This window comes from Arctopsyche grandis, chromosome 13, assembly GCF_051622035.1.
Source record: "Arctopsyche grandis isolate Sample6627 chromosome 13, ASM5162203v2, whole genome shotgun sequence".
NCBI classification, from domain to species: domain Eukaryota; kingdom Metazoa; phylum Arthropoda; class Insecta; order Trichoptera; family Hydropsychidae; genus Arctopsyche; species Arctopsyche grandis.
In genome coordinates this window covers 21,181,431-21,202,117 of record NC_135367.1, presented here as the reverse complement: position 1 = coordinate 21,202,117, position 20,687 = coordinate 21,181,431, and the positions used below count along the sequence as shown (strand labels likewise).

General features: G+C 33.1%; 2 protein-coding genes across 2 annotated transcripts in view; both read left to right on the top strand.

The window, feature by feature from the left end:
• The window catches only part of nesd (SHC binding and spindle associated nessun dorma), a 325,057-nt gene that overhangs the window by 201,247 nt on the left and 103,123 nt on the right, over positions 1-20,687 (top strand). The gene's annotated exons all lie outside the window — the stretch shown is intronic.
• LOC143921241 (chitin-binding domain protein cbd-1-like) lies at positions 4,033-19,864 on the top strand. The gene is made up of 2 exons (XM_077444450.1): positions 4,033-4,409; positions 17,869-19,864. The coding sequence occupies exons 1-2, from the start codon at positions 4,358-4,360 to the stop codon at positions 19,821-19,823; spliced, it is 2,007 nt and encodes a 668-aa protein (XP_077300576.1). The 5' UTR covers positions 4,033-4,357; the 3' UTR covers positions 19,824-19,864.

Genomic DNA, 20,687 nt, shown 5'->3' with positions numbered 1-20,687 from the left:
AGATTTTTTTTATTAATCACAATCCAAATACCGATTGATGTATTCTAAAAGATGGCATTTTTTTTGACTAGGCAGCAACCCTGATCTGATCTTGGACTCCCACTGTTATAAGAGTGCAGTGATTGTTTTACTATAAACCAGTATTGCGTTGCGCTTCGGTACGATTATCCGCTTGCGTTTTTCCACTCTTCTATTTTCTCGTATCGTCTTCAATAATAAATAAAAATAAAAATAAAAATAAAAGTGCTACGATACAATTAAAAAAAATAAAACAAATAAATTGAATAAAATTCACACGGTTAGTGATTTGATTTATTAAACGCTAAGCATTAATTGTAAGGGTCTGATTCGTTCAACGATGTTCGCTATTATAATGTAAAATACTAGCATTGTGAGTGTGCTACGTTGTAAATGAGAACTCGTATTGTAAGATTAAAACGTATAAAAGAATTGTGCATCTCGTAAATCATTTAACCTATTGTAGGTCAAACAATATGTTTATGCAAATTTCTCAACGTTGTTGTGAAACGAAATTGAATTAATTTGATTATTAAAAATAAAATGATACTTTTAATATTGAAATGAAAATAATATGAATCATAATTATAATATGAATCAATCGCGTTCATTATTAAAATATCTATGAATCAAAATTGGTTTAATTTCTTCAACTTTTTCACGGTGTTAATTGACTCGACTTCGGAAAGCTTCATCAAATTTCAATGAAAATAATTAAGATCAAATTTTTTAATAAAACCACGTCTTACATGTAGGATTCAAGGTTTTGTAAAATAGTTTTAAAATCATTAATATAAAACGTTTAATTGGTATAAAACAACATTCAAATAATGTTACGATTATTTCAAGGTATCAAACATTTTTGTTTGCTGCTACAAGCAAACGTTGCTTAGCAGCAAATACACATGCTAAGGATTTCCCTATATTGTAATTGAACATGTAATCACTTAGAGTATTATAGATTGAACTACAAATAGTATGCTATAGTCTTATTGATCCTAGAAATAATATGATATCGCAGAGATTGGTGTTTTTTTTTATGGTATCGACTGGATATCCAGATAGAGCTAGTTCGAAACAATCGATCAGAGGATTTGTCGACATTGTTACGTATGTACTGGGAAGTGTAACACGATATTTACAACACGGCCCTGACCTATAGTAGAGGAACCGTTCGTTCCTCGAGTTTGTCCTCGCAACAGTGAAGAGACGAAGAGCGAGAAGGAGGGCCACCTCTCAGCACGACCCAACCGCATTGTTAAATTCTTGACATAGCTTACACACTGTTCCGTATTGGTTTGTGGTATTTGTGGATACCGAATTATATTTATGGCATCACAGCATCCGGAAATTCTGCGAGATCAATATTAATATACGTGTTGAGTTAAATTTTGATCTGTTTTGTTAATTACTCTCAGTTACTGCAGAGGTACTCTTCTTGTAACCTAAATAGTGGCTAAATATATTTCAAAATTGTGAGTTGGTTGAACTTTTTGTGATACAGAAGCTATTGTGCTATACATTTTAATTGTTTATTATAAAATATCTAGATATATGTATGCCTATATACATTTTTTTAGAAATTTTCTGGGCGAAAATACACTACATATAATGGTATAGTTAAATAGTAGCTGTGAAGTAGAGTGAAACTAATAATAAAGTTCCAAAAAAAAAGATGCAATTTTTATGCCGAATCAAAACTTTAATTGTAAAGTTAATCAGCTAATTAAAGTTTAATTAAAGTTAAAGTTAATTGTAAAGTTAATCAAAAGTTAATTAAATTTATTACGTTGAAAAATGGGCCCGGCAAATAAAACGAATGCCCATATCTAAAATAGCTCGTACGTCAGATTCGGGTTTCGCCCGGAAAATCAAACGTCAAATGGGTTGCAAGTAACAAAAATAAATACCGACCCTAATAACCTAATCTTAAATGAATAGGGCCAACCCTAACTTAACCTAACCTAACCTAACCCTTAAATAAATAAGTATTGCCTGCTAAGATATTACGATTACCCAATAACCAAAATGTAATTGGTTATGATTTTACCGAAACGTCAAATTTTATTTTTGTTACTGTCAACCCGTTTGACGTTTGATTAGCCGGGCGAACACCGATTCTGTCGTGCGAGTTATTTTAGAGATGTTAATTTGACATTTGTCGTTTAATTTATTTTACAGTCAAAAATATTATCCCCCAAATTTAGTGCCAAAAATATTATCCCCCGTCAAATATGATGATAGGTTTGTAAAAAAATAAATTTTAGCTTTGATCTTAATTGGATGGTTAACTGGAAGCATTTTGATGTACATAAATACAAGAATTATATATTTATAATTTTTGAATTTATTTTCTCCAAATGCTTGCAATAGTAAAGCTTAAATTAATCATGTAAAAAAAGTCTTTATCAAAGCTCAAGTTCGTAACTGTGCAAAATAAATCTGTTGCACAAGCTAGTGCATTTGATATCTAATGCTAAGTAACATAAGTTGATTATACTTTATATACTCGTTTGATTTGGTCAGTAAATATAATAGGTGATCAGTTAGCAGTGGCGTAACTAGAAAATTTTGGACCGCATGCAGTTAACCACTGGTAACTTTTACATGCGGTTCAAAATTTGTAACTTAACTTAACTTAACGTCTTACAAAGACAATTTCTGAACTTTTTCATGCTCAATACGTTATACAGATAAACCTAACATGGTTTTTGCACACCTTTTTTTCTTTCTACTGTATTTATTTTATAAAAGTGAATAAAGAAAAAAAAAGTTAATAGTGCAAGTTCACTAAGTCTGGATTGGTCGATTGAATTTTTTCTATAGACGAATCCATATCATAACAAACAATATAGCAGCTAGGAGTTGGGGATATAAACGCTTAAGAACCGTGACTATTTATGAGAATTTTTTTGAACATATGTATATTTAAAGACTGTTTTCAGTCTTTAAATATATGTAAAATACATGTTGTAATATTTGGAGATCATCTTGGGGGCATTCACGAGGGCCTACATGCACCGCATACACCGGCGTCATAGTATTATAGTTACGCCATTGTGCTATATTATCGGACACTGATTGCTTGACTATTGTCATCTTATTGACTACTTATTAAAAATTACATCTGAATCACATATATTCAAAGTCTGGCCAGCAACATTAGGTCGGGGCTCGAACCCGTGACCACTCGGTTGTTGACGCTAACCACTGAGCTATGTCGCTGGTTATTTAAACTGTTGCCTTAAATTTAGCTTATTGACTTTGCAATTAGTCTAAAAAAATCAACTAAAACTGTTCGTGCAATTTTTCCAAGCATATTATCCAAGAAAGAAAGTAGGTTTTCTGCAAATTTTCAATTATAGACGCGTGCCATTTTTTTTAGTAAATATTATACATAGAAAGCAGTTGTCACGTTTCACTCTTTGATTAGTCAATTTCATGGCAAACGCATATATGTATATAATATTTTAGTAGTATGAAGAAAAAAAAAACGATGTAAAATCAAGTTTTGATCAGATCCGTCTTTATGAATAATTATGATGCCACTTTTGATTTAATTATAACTAATCAAAAATATCACAAGTAAAAATTTATATTAATTACAATATCTTATGGATGCGAAACTCGTTTCATCGCCAAGTAAACATTCGCGGTACACTCACATATCGGTTGTTTAAGCGATTTCACGGTTATTTCGATCCGTTAAGTGTCGACTCTACTAATATACCGGATGTTTAATAGCATTATTGTAAGGTCCGGTTGCGACCGCTCAAAATCGTATGCGAACATTTTCCGATAATGGCGTAAAAAGAGGAAAAAAAACAATCCAAACAAAAAAAAACCAGTGTCAACCGCCTTTATAATCGAACCGCACGAACTAGTTAACGATTGTCTCCATACGAGTACGTATACAGGAGTGTTTGATTTTCAATGGAATTCTTTCGACTTTTTTGTATTATTTACTTGCGTGAAGAGGGAGAAATTCTCGTGCTGTATATATTTGGTTACAGTTTCGTATTCGAAAACAATTTCACGAGGTTAATGTGGACAGCAGTACCCTGCGGCCAAACCAATTGGTCCGGGTTCGTTCGCGTTCATACTATGCATACATACTTACATATATAAAGTGTAATTTTGTGAAAACGAACAGTTTGTTTCGGCACACCGAACGTTTCAGACCCTTCTTAACCGTCTTGTGTTTCCATCTCGTTGAAAATCTTCGCTCTGTGCAGATGATAGAGCGGCTCTTGTGCCTAACTTTGTGTGACTTTTGATCTTGTTTTTGTGAATCCAACATATTTCGACTGTTGAAAAGTATCAAACACACACATATAAAATGATGAAATATGGTGGCATCTCACTGTCGGCGATATTGCTCGTTTACACAGGTATTTATTTCAATCAAAATATTTTTGAATCTATAAATTTATGTAAGCGATAAAAGTTTATGGATGGTTCGATATCATTGAATTATTTATAGGCATTTTTACAATACATCTACATTTCATTTTTATCGATTTGAACTTTAAAGTCTATTAAAAATATATCAACAAAATCAAATATTTAACTTAAGTTTATTCGTGTCAACTGGTATATGTTATATAAATATTTTAATGCACAATTCACATTCATATTGAATTCAATTTAAATTACGCTGAATTTGAATTCTTGTTAATTTTAAATTGACCGATGAAAATGCTGAATTGAAAAATTATTAAAACATATTTACATATATGAGCCGTTATACATATTTGAAATTGGTGAAAGTCTACTTTTCTTAATTTCGAGAAATATCTCGCAAAACATTACATATACATATGTAATGTTTTGCGTTTTGCAATATATAAAAATACTATAGGCCTATAATAAGTTTATTCTGCCTTTCTGAGATTCTGGACATATTGAATTAAAAGTATTGATAACAATTTATGAATTAAGTCAAACAGAAATAGTGTTTTTGGAACTGAAAATTGAACTTCCGCCACTTTTAAATATATGTAACAGCTCATATATGTATAGGTTGTGCATTTGCTTCGTGTTTTGCATTTTTAATGTATTCACCTATCCTTTAGTTGATGTTTTCTTGAAAAAAATATTATATTTATATGTGTAGTATGTCGTTTGCGACTTGACGTAATTATTTTCCGAACGAAAATGTTAAATAAGTAAATTCCAATAAATTCAAAGACCACCCTAGTTGAACTGAAATTAATCGGAAGACATTTTTGAACACTTGCTCACTCGCTTAAATTGGTTACATTACACGAAAAAGTCAGTTCCTTGCTGAATATCAATGCACGATCATCATTGGAACGGAAAGTGATCTAATCTCTGTAATGAATGTGAGATTAATTCACTTAGGCTAAGAACGACAACTGAATAACAATTGGAAAGTAAAACTGTTTTGCTTTGTAAATTTATTTTTTATATGTAGGTAATTTAAATATATATATATATATATATATATATATATATATATATATATATATATATATATATATATATATATATATATATATATATATATATATAATCCTCTCGCTTTTCATTTGACTCAGTTTGATAGTATCTACATACATATGTCAGTATAATAATATATTAGTACAGTTAGTTAATGTATTTATCATTGTATTAGATAGGAAATATAAATAATATTTGATGTTTACTCTTACATTGTTAAATAATATATTGTTAAAGCCAGGTCTTTGGAGACGGTTCAAAATTTAGCGACTCCGACTTTGACTTTTTGTTATGATTCAACTCCAACTCCGACTCCGAATCCAATTTGAACGATTTTAATAATATCAACTTTTCGTATAAAATTATTATTAATCAGCAATGAAAATAATAGCGATATTCAAAATATAAAAAATTAAAGGAATTAAAAAAATCATTAAAAATTCACATGTAACCCAATCTATTGAATTATTAGTAATGATATAGGTATAAATAATATTTAAGTACATTCATAATGTATGTGTATTAATATTATACACAAACAAATCAATGATGTTTAAAAAAAATGAGAGTAAAAAAAGAATGAGATGGAGAAAACACTAAATTTTGACTACAAACACATCAAAATACGTGCAATTCAACGATTCTATTTATGATGTGATTTAAATTCACGATTTTTATAAAGAAATTATTAAATTTCAATTTATTAGTGAATTTATGTACTTCAATAAAATTGGATTCGGAGTCGGGTGATTTTTTACGACTCCGACTCTGCTTGAAATGCTCCGACTCCGACTTGTTGAAACATTTAAATACAAAGAGTTATATGGTTTTAAATATTTTCATCTCTGAACATAACAAATTCAATGTTGAATATTGATTCATTGATATGGCAACCAAGTAAACAGATACCATTTTCTAACGTTCATGCATATCTTCTACCAGCTCAAAACTTACGAGTAGAGCCCGGAATCTGAAGGGGCTGTTTATTGTTCAAAGATTGTAAATGCATTGTTAAAGGTTTGCCGAACCTTTTTTACAAAGCATTTATAACAATTAAACAATAGGCGGCACGTTTCACCTTCAGATTCCGACCTCTACTTATGATGTCAAAGCGCCAAGTATTTATCAGGGAAATCCTATGGAAGCCGCATATCAACGTTGCTATAACTCCCGTTTCCACTAATATTAAAAATATTACAATTCAGGGCAGGCGTAAATACATAAATACATATGTAGAAGATGGGATATACAATTGAGAATACTTAAACTTATGCTTAATAATTTGTGCATGAACAAACTACATACATAGTTCGTTTGTCAATCTGTTCTTTGGTGTACACTACAACTTGCCAGATTGGTTCGTATATGAACATACATACTACTAGTATGTTCATGAAAGAACGAGATATACATACATACCTCGGACTGTAGCACATACACCTCTAATTTGAACGAATAAATACCGAATTTTATCCAGATTCCAATGTATTTTGACGCAAAATGTCAGGTTTTACTACAAAACAGATAATTTTCGCCTCCTTTTACATCCCATGAAATTCTTAAATTTTTCGAATTTTTTGGGTTCATATTAAAGGTAAGAAGCTTTCAACGACTTTTATTTTCAAAGTACTCACGGAAACTTGAAAAAAATAACGACTTTCTGAATATAACGCTTTCCCCATACCCTTTGCGAGCACGACGCGCTTTGTATGGGAACTTTCTAGCGAAAAGGCGACTTTGAATTCTCGTTAATCAGTCAAAACTAACCAAAATCGAAACAATTAAAATTCAATAAGTGACCATTAAGTGTTTACTTTTGTATTTTAATAGTAAAAAAATCTAAGCTTTTATCGAAAAAGAGATATATTAAAAAACAAAATTTTTGTCTAGTCAAATCGATTGGACAAATAGGTTGCCACAGGACATTGTTTAAAATTAATGATTTTTTATTATTTAACATTCTCTTGATGCGACAAAAGGCTTTCACCAGGTCCATCGATGAAAATCCAAAGTTTGCGTTTTTCGCTCCATACAAACACATACATATAATATACAATTATATGTAAGGCATTTGAAGAATGTAAACAACATTACCGTTGGAACGCAATTACGCATTATTTTTAAACTATACAATGTGCGTCACATTTTGCGAAACGCTTATCGTAGAACGTATTAAGTGCATTGCGCCATTAACCGAAATCGTTTAGTGCTAAATTTGAATTAAACTTTTCCACTGACCTGGTGAAATTAGACGACGAGCCCTCGAGGCTCTCAAGCGATTCACATTTGACGTCAAATGGTAATGTGTAATATAATAACACGATCAATTGTTCCAATTCTAGGAAAATCGCAGCTAATGTTATTGTCATTAGCGGTCTCGTGAGACCTTGTGACATTTAAACCAGAGGACTATAAATTGCGCGAACTGTGTAATATTGCACTTTCACCCCATCCTTAACTTTGACATTGACTGATTGATCAAGATGAGCGCATAAGGCTGGTGAACTATCATAGAACAAGACCATGGATACGACTTATCCGTTAATTCTACCGATTTTCAGCAGTGGGCGTTTAGAGGTTGTGATGATTATAATGATATATACATACATATGTGCCAGTATATCATATTATCAATTACCTAGGTATACGTATAATATTTATCTCAGTTTACATATGGGATTTTCCAAGACACGTTTGGAAATTCAAATCGTTTTAACAAATTATATACGACTATTCTCAATGTCGTTTTCAACGCGATTTTGATTTTTAAATATTTTATTTATAAATTGAGTATTTTTATTTTACACACGTATGTACTTTTTTTAAAGATTGATTAACACATCTTAATTACGTACGTACGTATAAATCTGTTACGTGCGAGTGTGCTAAATTTTATTTCGTCAGTTGTTGATAAATTTATTTAACTGGATTATTTATGGTAATACTTTCGCCGGTCGAATTCAATGAAATACTTTCAAGCCGATTCATATAAATTAAATATGTTGAAAAATCGTGTTTTCTTCGGTTTTTATGAGATAGTGAAATAGCAATATAATATAAAGGACGCGGCCTTTATGCGGATGATGGAAATGAACTTGTACTTAAAATTAACCGGATATATCGGATATGTCGATACTAAAATGACGCTACGGAAATCGAAAAATTAATAAAATACAATGCATATTTCCTTATTTTATCCTTTATCAGGCTGAATTTCCTCCACATGCATATTCAATATTTTCTTAATAAATTTCACCAATTGACCTAGTATGGATGAAAATTTTTATGCAAATCTTCTTCTATTAATGCCATAACCATTTATATGGTGTGTTTCTTCAGGTATTATTTCGTATAGTTTTTTTTTTTTTGATATCTGCATCAGAGGCCAATATAATTGGAACGCTGACTTCGCTGGGTTTTAAAAACGATAAACAAAACTTATCAAATCGAAATAAAACGATTTTTTGTATCTGTTCTCATCAACCCCACTTGAAAAATATCCTTAAATTCAGAAAATTAAATTAATAATCAATAATTAAGATCCGTAGAACGTTTTGCATAATGCTTGAGTTACTACGGTTAAACTGACTTCGAAATTCGACTTACATATATTAGCGAAGTTACATATGTATTTATAATGGTTTCACAAACAAAGCTCCATACTATTATATGTGTTGCCCTTATTCTTTTACTCAAGTTACTCTTCTGTCTTCTTGTAATTACATTCATATATATGTTTGTATATTTAGGTGTGTTTAAGTCCAATTAGTGTTCACTCCGGTTCGTTCATGAACATACTAAGTTGTTCGTATATGAACCATTGCTTCTAGTTTAAGTGTTAACATTTAACAGCTTTCTTCGGATAGAATCAACAGATGTCTGCCATGAAACTTTTAATTGTCAAAACTTTTGAGCTGTCAAAAACCTTGGAAATTTCAAAACGCCAAGTATTATTATAAGGGAAATTCTAAGGAAACCACATTACAATGTTGCTATAATTACCGTTTCCGCTAAATATTTAAACTTATGCCTAATAGTCTCTGGATGAACAAACTATGAAGTTCGTTTTACAATTTGTTCTTTTGTGTACACTATAACTGGCCAGATTGGTTCATGTATGATCAAACCAGTATGTTCATGAACGAACGAAATTACACTCGGACTGTTAAGTGTATACATACATATGTATATGCATTGCTTATTTAATGTACATATGGAAATTAATATTATATCGTTTTATACCTATGAGTATTTTATAGTGATTTCCATAGAACTGAAACTTATTATGATACGCTTTTATTTGGATATTTTTACATAGATATATGTAAAAATAAATAAAAAAAGTTTACCAGGAAGGCCTAACAGGTAAACCCCAATTCCTAATTGGCGCCTTCCTAACCAATTACAAACATTGCAGCATTTTTTATTACATACGTCGCTGGATTTCGAGGTACCGAAGAACACTAAATTAACTATTAATTAATTAATCCATAGAGACATCTATGGATTTAGACTTGTACATAATGTTTTTATATATTGTACATAAATCAAATTCAGATATTGGTGACATATTGGAATCGTTTCAACAATGAAATCAGATAAATTGGCAAACTCTGATAGGAAACGATCGACTTGGAGTCACAAATAACCAAGTCTGACTAGCAGCATTAAAGATTAGCATGGGATCGAACGCACTAACCTCTCGGTGCTTAACATAAACGCAACCACCGTGCCACACTCCTTTAAAAATGATTTATTTTGTTTCCGAAAAATATTAACATTCATTATTTTTTTTATTTAACAATTAGAGCGTATTAATTTCTCAATAATATATAACAATAATTGAGGTGAATGAAATAATTTGAGTTAGTTGATATATTGCCGATTTAGTAAAATATTTATCTAAAACATATCAATCATTCCCAGGGCCGCCGAGAGGAATCCCGGGCCCTGGAAAAGTAATTCCATACCATAAAAGTAATTCATATAGATATATTTTTAATATGCGAAAAATCTATCAGAACTATTAGTTACCTACGTATATGTTTGTGGCAACACCGAGGTACCGGCCGTAAAACCATCAGTTGACCAGTGCTTCACCAGAGTCTCACTCGCCCTACCCCCATATGTTAAATGCTATTTTTTGAAATAATCGAATAATATAGTATGATATAATTGGTACGAAATCCCATAGACACAAATTATGCGCGGATCGAAAAATAATAAACACTTAGCACTGAAGAAATATATGTATTTTTATGTAGAATAATATAAAATATCAATATCGATCAGTAGAACTTCCCAACACGGGGCCCCTCAAGCAGTCCGGGCCCCGGAACTTTAACACCAGCTTACCCCCCCCCCCTCTCAGTGGACCTGATGATTCCCAAGACAAATTATGCATAATTATGGGAAGGAATATGTGAAACATTTTTAATTACATAACATACTAGCTGAACCCGGCATGCGTTGCAACGCCACAATAACGCATGCAATTCCCGTTCCCGTTCCCGTTTCCGTCCTCGTTCCCGTTCCCATTTGTCGGAAAAACGCAGGCAGCGAACGCGATGGTTGCGACACGAAAACATTTGAAATTATAGCGTTGCAATGACACTCATTCCCGTGTTTACCATTTCCGTTCCCATTTATGGGCGATTTTTTTTCACAGAAATCTTCTAAATGAAGCAAACTACTCTCTTATTATAGAAAAAGTGCAAAAAGCATTTCTTTGTTTTCTTTATAAGAAAGAGTATGGGTACTACCCATATCTCTATCCTACTCCTTTCGTTTTGGGCATGCTTGGGTATAATTCCCTTGAACTTCGGAGAAACTTCTCGTTAATTCGTTTCGTTCTCCAGCTATTGCGTGGTAATACGTCATGCCCGTTGTTGCTGGAACAGTTGGGACTTTATGTCCCTAATAATTATGTGCGTGGTAGACATCATCGTTTGATGGTTGTACCTGTTGCTCGCACAGTTCTTTTTCGAATGGCTCCTATTCCAAGAGCTATTCGACTTCTCAATGAAATCGTTGCTGCTGTCCCTGAATGTGATATTTTCCACCTCGGGGAGCGTAGATTGTCGGATATTATCTTAACATATTTATCTGGTAACCTGCGCTCATCATTACTTTCTTAATTTGAATGTGATGAATGAGTGGAATCTTAATCTACTCTCTTCCATTTGGGCCTCGCTGTGATTTTATTTTTTATTCATATTTTGTTTTATTTTATTTTACTTTTTCTTTCTCCTTTGTACATTTTTATATACTATTTTAATTTTGCTCAGTGTAAACAAAGAATGGGATTTATGGATTTTATTTTTAATTTTTACACTTTTGTTATTTTTTTTTCTCTCTGAATGATGTATTATTTTCCTTTTGTTACTTTTTTTTATTATTTTATTTTACCATGTTTTCTGCTTTTGCTTTTTTCCTTTATTTACAGTTTACTTGTTTTTATATATTTTTCAAATGTAGGCCATTGTGGCGCATTAGGTTCTTCCTGTAATGCCACAATGGTCCAAAACTATTAAATAAATAAATAAATAAATATTATACATAATAATATGTAAATTAAACATGCTTATTCAGCTGTCACTTTGACACTTGGTTATAATATAACACGCTGTCCAGTTCACGCATTCGGCAAAGAATTTACGGAATCCGTGAACTGGGCAACGTGCTTGCATTTTTCACGCATTCGGCAATTCTCCTGCCGAATGCTTGTAATAGACAATTTCATGGATTCGGTGTAACATATGTATATAAGTATTTGTGTTGATTATTTCATGATTTAAAATTGATTGAATAAACTTTTGTGGTATGCCACATCAAAGCTTTGATTTTAAAATTTACTGTCAAATTATTCAAAATGTATATTAGTCATACAATCGAAATGGCGCCTATTGTATTTTCAACATTACGTTTTACAATCGACCACATTATTTACAATGCGTCCGTTGTAAAAGTCGGCCAAAGTCAGAAAAAGGAATTCGGAGGTCGTTCACGGGCCGTTAACCTTACGGAACTTTCAACTTTAAGGCTTTTGACCCTTACGTGCGAAAGTTTTACTTCAGTACCTTACATTTATTTATGTGAATTTACGGATACCTACCTACCCACTCAATTTTTTCATCGTCCATTTAACATTACTTAGAGTTGTTTGATCGATTTGCTTGACGAAGCAGTGTCAAGGAGAACTCGTAGTGCCTTAGCTGTCAGTCAGCCGGATTTGCCGTGTTTGCTTATCAGTTGCTCTGGCTGCACTGAGGATGGATGCTGGTGCTCCAAAACGAAGGTCGTATTGCCGAAATAAATGCTTCGAGATGTGCTCGACTCCAATAAGAGCTTTCCACTCTCGACCTGATTGACGCTAATGGATCCTGGAGCCTTCGGACCCTACTCAAAATCTTATCTAACCCTTCACGAATCCCCACTTTTCAATGCTGAATTTTATTTGCACCGTTTTTTTTTTTTTTAATATATTTCTCAGATGAAATCCTGTTGATATTGGGAACTTTTCGATACAAATATTCTATGTTCAAACTTATTATACCTAATTTAAAATTAATTCAACAATTTGATTATATATTTAAGACGGTATTTAATTAGCATCGTTTTGAATGAAACGAGTAGAAGTCAAATGAAAAAAAATAAACAATAACAAAGAGATGACACCGTTGCGGCATTGTGATCACATCCTGCTCATTTGTAAAAGGTGGTATCGGGTTACTGTACATACATACATATATGTATGTGGTGACCAATATTTTTGTAAAATATACATATTTATATACTAGTTTTGATATGATTTTAAATATAAAATATTTAAATATGAATATAATTTAGTAGGTACTTAAAGTCTTTACTTTGATGTTTGTATTAGCGAAAATTTTTTTTTTGTTATATAGTTTCCATAAAAGGAATAAATTTATAGCATATATGTATAATATATTAATTCGAAACTATGTTTGTATGCTTTTGGGGAGAACCTACATAGTATACATCATTTTAAATGCAACTGTAGTGTATGTATAGGTATTTTATTTATTTATTTTTATTTAATCAATCAATCTATGTACACTCGTCATTACAAATCGCTCCAATGCGACGCGTGTACTATACAGATCAAGAAATACACCAAATTATATATTATATTAATACATAATTATTACATAATTCTAAATTATACATGACATATATAGTCAAACATAGCAAAGTGCATTGCAAACATCGTATACAATACGATCAACAAATATTTATACAACAATACGAATTTTTATACAATAATCATCCGCAGAGACATCTATGGAGAGAAACCCGGCGAACCTTGAGATATAACGTAATAATTCAAGATTTTTCGAGAGAAATGGGGAGGGAAAGCCAATTTTGCAGGAATCGCTTCAATGAAAATCAGAAAAATTGGAAAACTTTGATAGGAAACGACCAACCTGGTCACAAACCAAGGTCTGGCCAGCAACAACCAGTGTGACTCGAACTCGTAACCACACTGACCATAGCAAGATATGTTAACAACTAGTCCATGCTGCTGGTTAAAATGTACCAATGATTTTGGCATTATTCTAGACATTTATGATTATTTAATATTATAGTTTAACACGAGAGTTTCATTACTTGTAACGTGTTATTATATAAAATAGCGACTAATAAACCGAGAATGTTAAAATCAATTTTTATATTTTATATTGAGACAGTTTTAACTAACTAGCATCAAAAAAGCGTACGATATGACATCCTTACATACAATATGGGTTTAGTTTATATTCTTTACATATTAAGTGGGTATGTATGGTTTGAGATTTTAGTGTCGGTTAAATAATGGGTTCTTTAGTAAGAGGAATGCATTCTCTTGAATCTGATGGTCACCCTTGTGTTCCAGTAGGCGATGATTTTATCAGCGGTGAAATATACACAATATATAAAATATTTGAAACACACTGAAGAATTTTTATGATAGCAGGAGCTGCGGGAGGTCGCTCTGTCGCGCATACGTAATCAATTGCTAAAGACAATACGGGGTGCTTTTTTTCTCACTTTATTGTTATTGATGTTAAGCGCATTATTTTTCTTTTTATTGATAATATGTTTGCTGTGAATATTATGAATTATGGTCGGAGCAACTTGTAAAATAATGACCTTATTAGGTGTGTAACATGAGAGCGAACCGTTCGACTCGAAACATCCTGTTCGGTGTGGAGTAGACTCGAGCGATTTTCGCTCTAACTTGAACTTTGGGATTTGATGATTTTGACAAATCGTTATCGGGTAAATAATGAAGTTTTTAAAAACAGATATATTTTAATATAATCCGCATTCGGACGTAACGATCCGTGATATACATATGTACATACATAAGCAAAATCGCATCTTTCATGCGTTACTAGATTCCGTTAAAGTAAATCTAAGATATTGCATTCAATATATGCAGTTTTCAACCTTAAAACATTTGAAATCGCTGTAATATACGTTTCGAATTGTCGTGCAACGCTCATGACCAGTATACACGCCATTCGCGATACAGGCATGTCGAGCATGACGTCTATATTGGTCATCAGCAGCGGATCACCGCCACATCGACTTGAATCGAATAACGTGATGTGAGAAGACTGAAAATGAGAAACTTTCATCTTTTAACTAGATATATTAGTGAGGTATAGGTGTGTCATATAAATGTAGCACAATAGTTATTGTAACAAGATACTGTCCTTCGTGAACAAAATATCTATGAGAAAAAAATGAAATTGCTCTAGTCTGAAGTATAGAATTCAAAATTGAACTAAAAAATAAAATATCAGATTAATTTGATTTTTTTAAGATGGTTCTTTTATAAAAATGTCCACATATTTTATATAATATTGTTGCGTAGGGGTGGGTTGAGGATCCAAATGAAATTCCAAAGTCGCTTCACAGCATTCATTGACTGATTCAGGAGGTCCACGCGCAGCCAGCGTTTGTTCCAGAATAATCTGATATGGCCTTAGTACCTCCTTATAAAAGGCAAGTCGCTCACTACAACTTCCCCGATTTTTCTTCATTGTCTATGCACGTACAGTTTTAAGTAAGTCTCTCACTCTCGCGCTCTCACGTTCTCAGGGTTCTAGGAATTCTACCGACCACTTAGAGTCCCGCTAGGCCAATTCGGGGGTTTCCATTGTTAGCCCCCGAATGCACTTTAGGCGGTGGATAATCCCCATAATGTTCCCACGTTACAATATATTGCTCTATCTTTCATTACTCTATTTTATCTCCTAAAGACTTTGTAACAATCATTTAATAAGTAGGTACCTTTCTCAAGACGACGTGTTAATATGGTGGAGCAGCTACACTTAACACGTTCAACCCGGCGTGTGCCACCGGTGGCCACGCGGCTAGTGCTATAACAGACTATAATTTTACGGTTCCACTTCATTGAGCACCCCAACACTATAATTCCTATAAAGCTCTAAAGATTTAGGGACAACTCATTATTAGAGGTAGGATAGTCACAGTGCTATCCATTGTTCCATTGTTGTAAATCCTTTGTAAAAATGGTTCGGCAAACCTTTAACAATGCATTTACAACCTTTGAATAATACGCGGCACCTTCTGGGTCCGGTGACTACTCATTATATAAAGTGATTTAATGCCGTCACGCGTAATTGGGTGCTGATACGCCTGACAGTGCCGCCACACGGGCAAATGTATGAAATCATGCGCCGGGCTGAATGTGTTAAGTATGGATTTATGAGTATTTTTGAATGAGGTTGAGTGGGAAATTTCAAACTCCTCGAGAGTCTCTATGTTGGCAAAGATTGGTGGTTAAGTAAGATCAAGTTGGGCTTTTCCAAACGGGAAGCGCCGATCGGTGGTCGTAGTCTGCGGCGTCCAGCTGCGAGCTTCGGCACTTGTAGCCAATTTATTGCCGACGTGGCAATTAAGCGGCCATCGGTGTGGTGGTCGAGGATGGATGGGCAAAGGTGGCGCCAAATAAATCTGATCTGGGTTGATTGGTGTCCGGGTCGGAGCCCCATTGTCTCGCTCGTGACTTGTCAAAGTTCAACGAGCACTCCACGACAACCGCTGAAGAGCCACCAAATGCCATAAAACCGCTTCTGCTGGTGCTACTTCCTTATGGCCATCGGCAAGGTGAGACCATCACCGTTGGGAAGGAGTTCCGCTTAAAAGTTTACAGTCGATAGCCCTCCACAATGTTGTCGGTTAGAGTTAGTTGTCTCTTCTTGGAGTGACTGGTGGGACAGTAGACAAGTCTATTTCAACATATGTATGAATATTTCGATACTTATTCTGAAAATAGTAACTTCTCATTTTCCAGTATTTATTTATTTTAATTCTAAATAATAGTGGCATTCTATTGAATTATGCAACATATTATAAGAAACGGAAACTTTCAGATTTTGTTTTTGTTATTTTTATTCGAAATAAAACTGAAACATTTTTCGATGACATCTTCAAGCCAAAATGAAGCATGGTTAAATTTTCAAATTAATTTAGATGGAATTTTAAATTATTTAGTTACGGCTTGTTAGTAAAGGATATTAATTAATTATTTATTTAAAGTTTGGACCATTGTAGCATTACAGGAATTCCTAATGCGCCAAAATGGTCAAAAATATAACAGAAAAGAAAAGAAACAAAATAATAACTAAAGAAATTAGACATAACAATAACAAAACATATATATAAACAAACAACTAATAATAATAATTACAAATTATAAAAAACAACAAAGAAGGGAATGTCTTATAAAAGAAAAAAGAGAAAGAAATATATTTATACATATTTTATTGAAGTCGATTTGGTTCAATTCTGCTGTGTATATATATTTTTTCATTTATCCTGACTTTAAGATAAGAGTTTAATTTTTGTATTATAATATTATGTTAAAATAATTCCCTAATTTAAAAAACTAAACAGGAGTCTACAATATACTATATTTAGTAAAAAGAGGCTTATTAATACAAAAAAAGATTTAAAAAAATTGTAAAAAAATATAATCAGAATTCGTAGAGGATAATAATTGATTTATTCCCTTTTAATTTTGTATACTATTTTGAAAATTTAATGTAAAATTATGTATAATTTCTCCAATTAGTATATTAATATAACATTATAATTTATTAGATAAATATAAATAAATGTAACAAAATCCGGTTGTAGCAATATGAGAGTGGTTTTTAATTTACCTAATTTATTGATTTTCAACATCGTAAACGATCATTGGTTTGTTTATATAATTTTATTCTGCATATATGATTATATATATACTATGCATGTGTATGTTATTTATTATTATTTAATTTATAATAAAATTATACGAAAATCATAATCGAAATTTAATGATAATAAAAATTATATATTTATTTGTAGGAATCTCCAGTGTTACCGGAGCATTAAACAATGAATGCCGTGGTGAGGGTTTGGTCGCAAATTACACCAGCGAATGTCAGGATTACTTCAAGTGCCAAGAGGGTGCTGTCACTGGATATTACTCTTGTCCAGAAGGATCCACTTTCAGCAGTGCAGCTCGGCAATGTCTTCCTAAAGGTAGCACACCATGTGTGCAACATTTCTGCCACTCGGAAGATACTTTATTCTACGCAGCTCCAGGGACCCAGTGCCACTTTTATTACAAATGTGAAAAGGGCACAGCCATCGAACTCGCTTGTCCTGGTGGATCTTGGTTCAACTTCACAAAGCAGGAGTGCACTCGTTCAGGAGGAGTTTGCTATGAACCAGTCTGCACGGGATTAACAGATGGCAAATATCCTGATAGTACACAAACTTGTCAGAGATTTCTTTTGTGCTCCGGAGGAAAGTTGAAGGCGGTCGAAAGTCCAGGTACTATCTCGACAGGAAAATGTCCAAGTCCCAGAACAACAGCTGTAGCATTTCCATTCGCTAGTAGTGATCGATGTTGGGCACTTCCGGACGGAACACACCCAATTCCTGGAGTCAATTGTAGGGATTATATACTCTGCAAAGATGGAGAAACCCAAGGAACTCTACAATGTCCACTTTCCATGCGTTTCGATGGACAGAAATGCTCGCCAGAAGATGTAACACCTTGCGTTGATGAATGTACTGCTTTGGCTGATGGTTTTCATGTAGATTTAGCATCTGGATGTAGGGAATATGTCTATTGTCAAAACCACAGTAGTTTATTGAGAACTGCATGCTTTGATGGAACCATTTTCGATGGACAGATGTGCGTATCTCCAGCATTTTATTCGTGTCCCGTTATGCTTAGGGAGAATCCTTGTTTGAATCGACGTGACGGATATCACAGGGATCCTAAAGATTGTCGCATTTTCTATTACTGCTCCTCTGGGGAAGTAATGTTAAAAGATTTTTGCCATGAAAGTCAGGTGTGGAATGGAACCACTTGTGTAAGCAAAGAAGAATTTCGCTGTGAAGGGCCTGTGCTATGGTCTGGTTGCACACAGAGGTCGTCAGGCTACCACCAGGACAGATCACGGGGATCCGATTGTAAAAATTACTATCATTGCTGGAAAGATATGCGCATTGACTTTTCATGTCCATCAAATCAAATATTCAATGGAGAGCAATGTGTGCATGAAGGTTTGTACACTTGTCCCAGCCTAGAAAAGGATTCTTGTGACTTTAAAGGAGACGGATTCTACCAGCAGACGAGTGGTGGTTGCAGAGGCTATTACATGTGCTCTGGAGGCAATAAGATAATCTACTTGTGTGACATTGGCCAAGCATTCGATGGCGAGAAGTGTGTAGATAAAGACAGTTACAAATGCCCGTATCACTCGGACGATTGTGAAGGAAAGTCTAATGGCTATCACCAAGATGTAAAAACAAACTGTAGGAAATACTTCTTCTGTGACAGCGATGAGAAATTAACTACACTTCAATGTTCCGGCAGTAAAATATTCAACGGACAAGGATGCGTTAACCCAAAAGAATATCAATGTCCGAATAGCAAGAGTGGAAATGTTTGCGCGTACAAGCCCGACGGCTATTACGTGAAAGATGCCACAAAATGCAGGCAATATTTCAAATGTACAAATTACAAAGTCTCGTCTTATCACACGTGTCCAACAAACAAAATATTCGATGGGTTAAATACTTGCATTGAGAAGAATTGCTCCACTAATGCTATCACTTGTGAAAGAAATGGATTCTTTTTAGATCTACCATCCCGGTGTAGGTCGTACCATTTATGCATAGAAAAAAGGAAGACAACTCTAGAGTGCGATGCTAATAAAGTGTTCAACGGACAATTGTGTGTTCCACAAGATACATTTTCATGTCCGGACGAATGCTCTCAACATCATTGCCACAATATAATTTGATAAAGGTATATGTTCTGACAACCAATTACCTCAGTGATTGCTTCCCCAAGTTTAGTTTTTATGTATATTTTTTAATCTAGTCATTCAATATTTACATGAAATGACAAAACTTATTGAAAATAAGTAAAATAATTTATTTATTAGTAGTTTAAGTAGACATGTTCCTAAAACTTAGGTTTGATATTGAAGCTCAATCAAATTCATATCAAATTTGCGGATTTGATTAAAATGTCCATGTTATTTATATGTATTGTGTATTATTATAATTTATTAACTTATTACAAGCATTTTCTATACAATAAAGGTATCGTTTATTAAATTCGTTGTTATAGGCATATCTTTATTTTATGCAAAAGAACATGACTTGACATTTAATATTATTTTAAAACTAGTATTGTATCCGATGAAATGTCCAATTTTTTTCAAATACCTTTTAAATATATGTGGGATTGGTATGACTGAGAATATTTTAAGTTGGTAAGACTGTGGCTGTCGACAATGGCCGAGCCCGAAGTGAGACATTAAACGAGTTGGTAAAACTTTGACTTTGAACATCGTCCCGCACACATTCATGGATCCCATATATATTTATATTTAATTGTTTAATATGAAAAAAAATTGTAAAAACTACCTACCTACCAACATATAAACAATGAGAAATTAATTAATTAATTGAATACATTTTCAATAGATGGCGTTAAATATTCTGATACTAATTTGCTTAGAGAAAACATTGGTAGCAAACAGTATATATAGAAGTTTTTTCTTTCGTAATTTCATTCAGTGGTTTAGCTGTGACGTATGTATATATACATATATATGTCGAATCGAAACGACTATTATAGTATGGCGAGCTTTATCTCA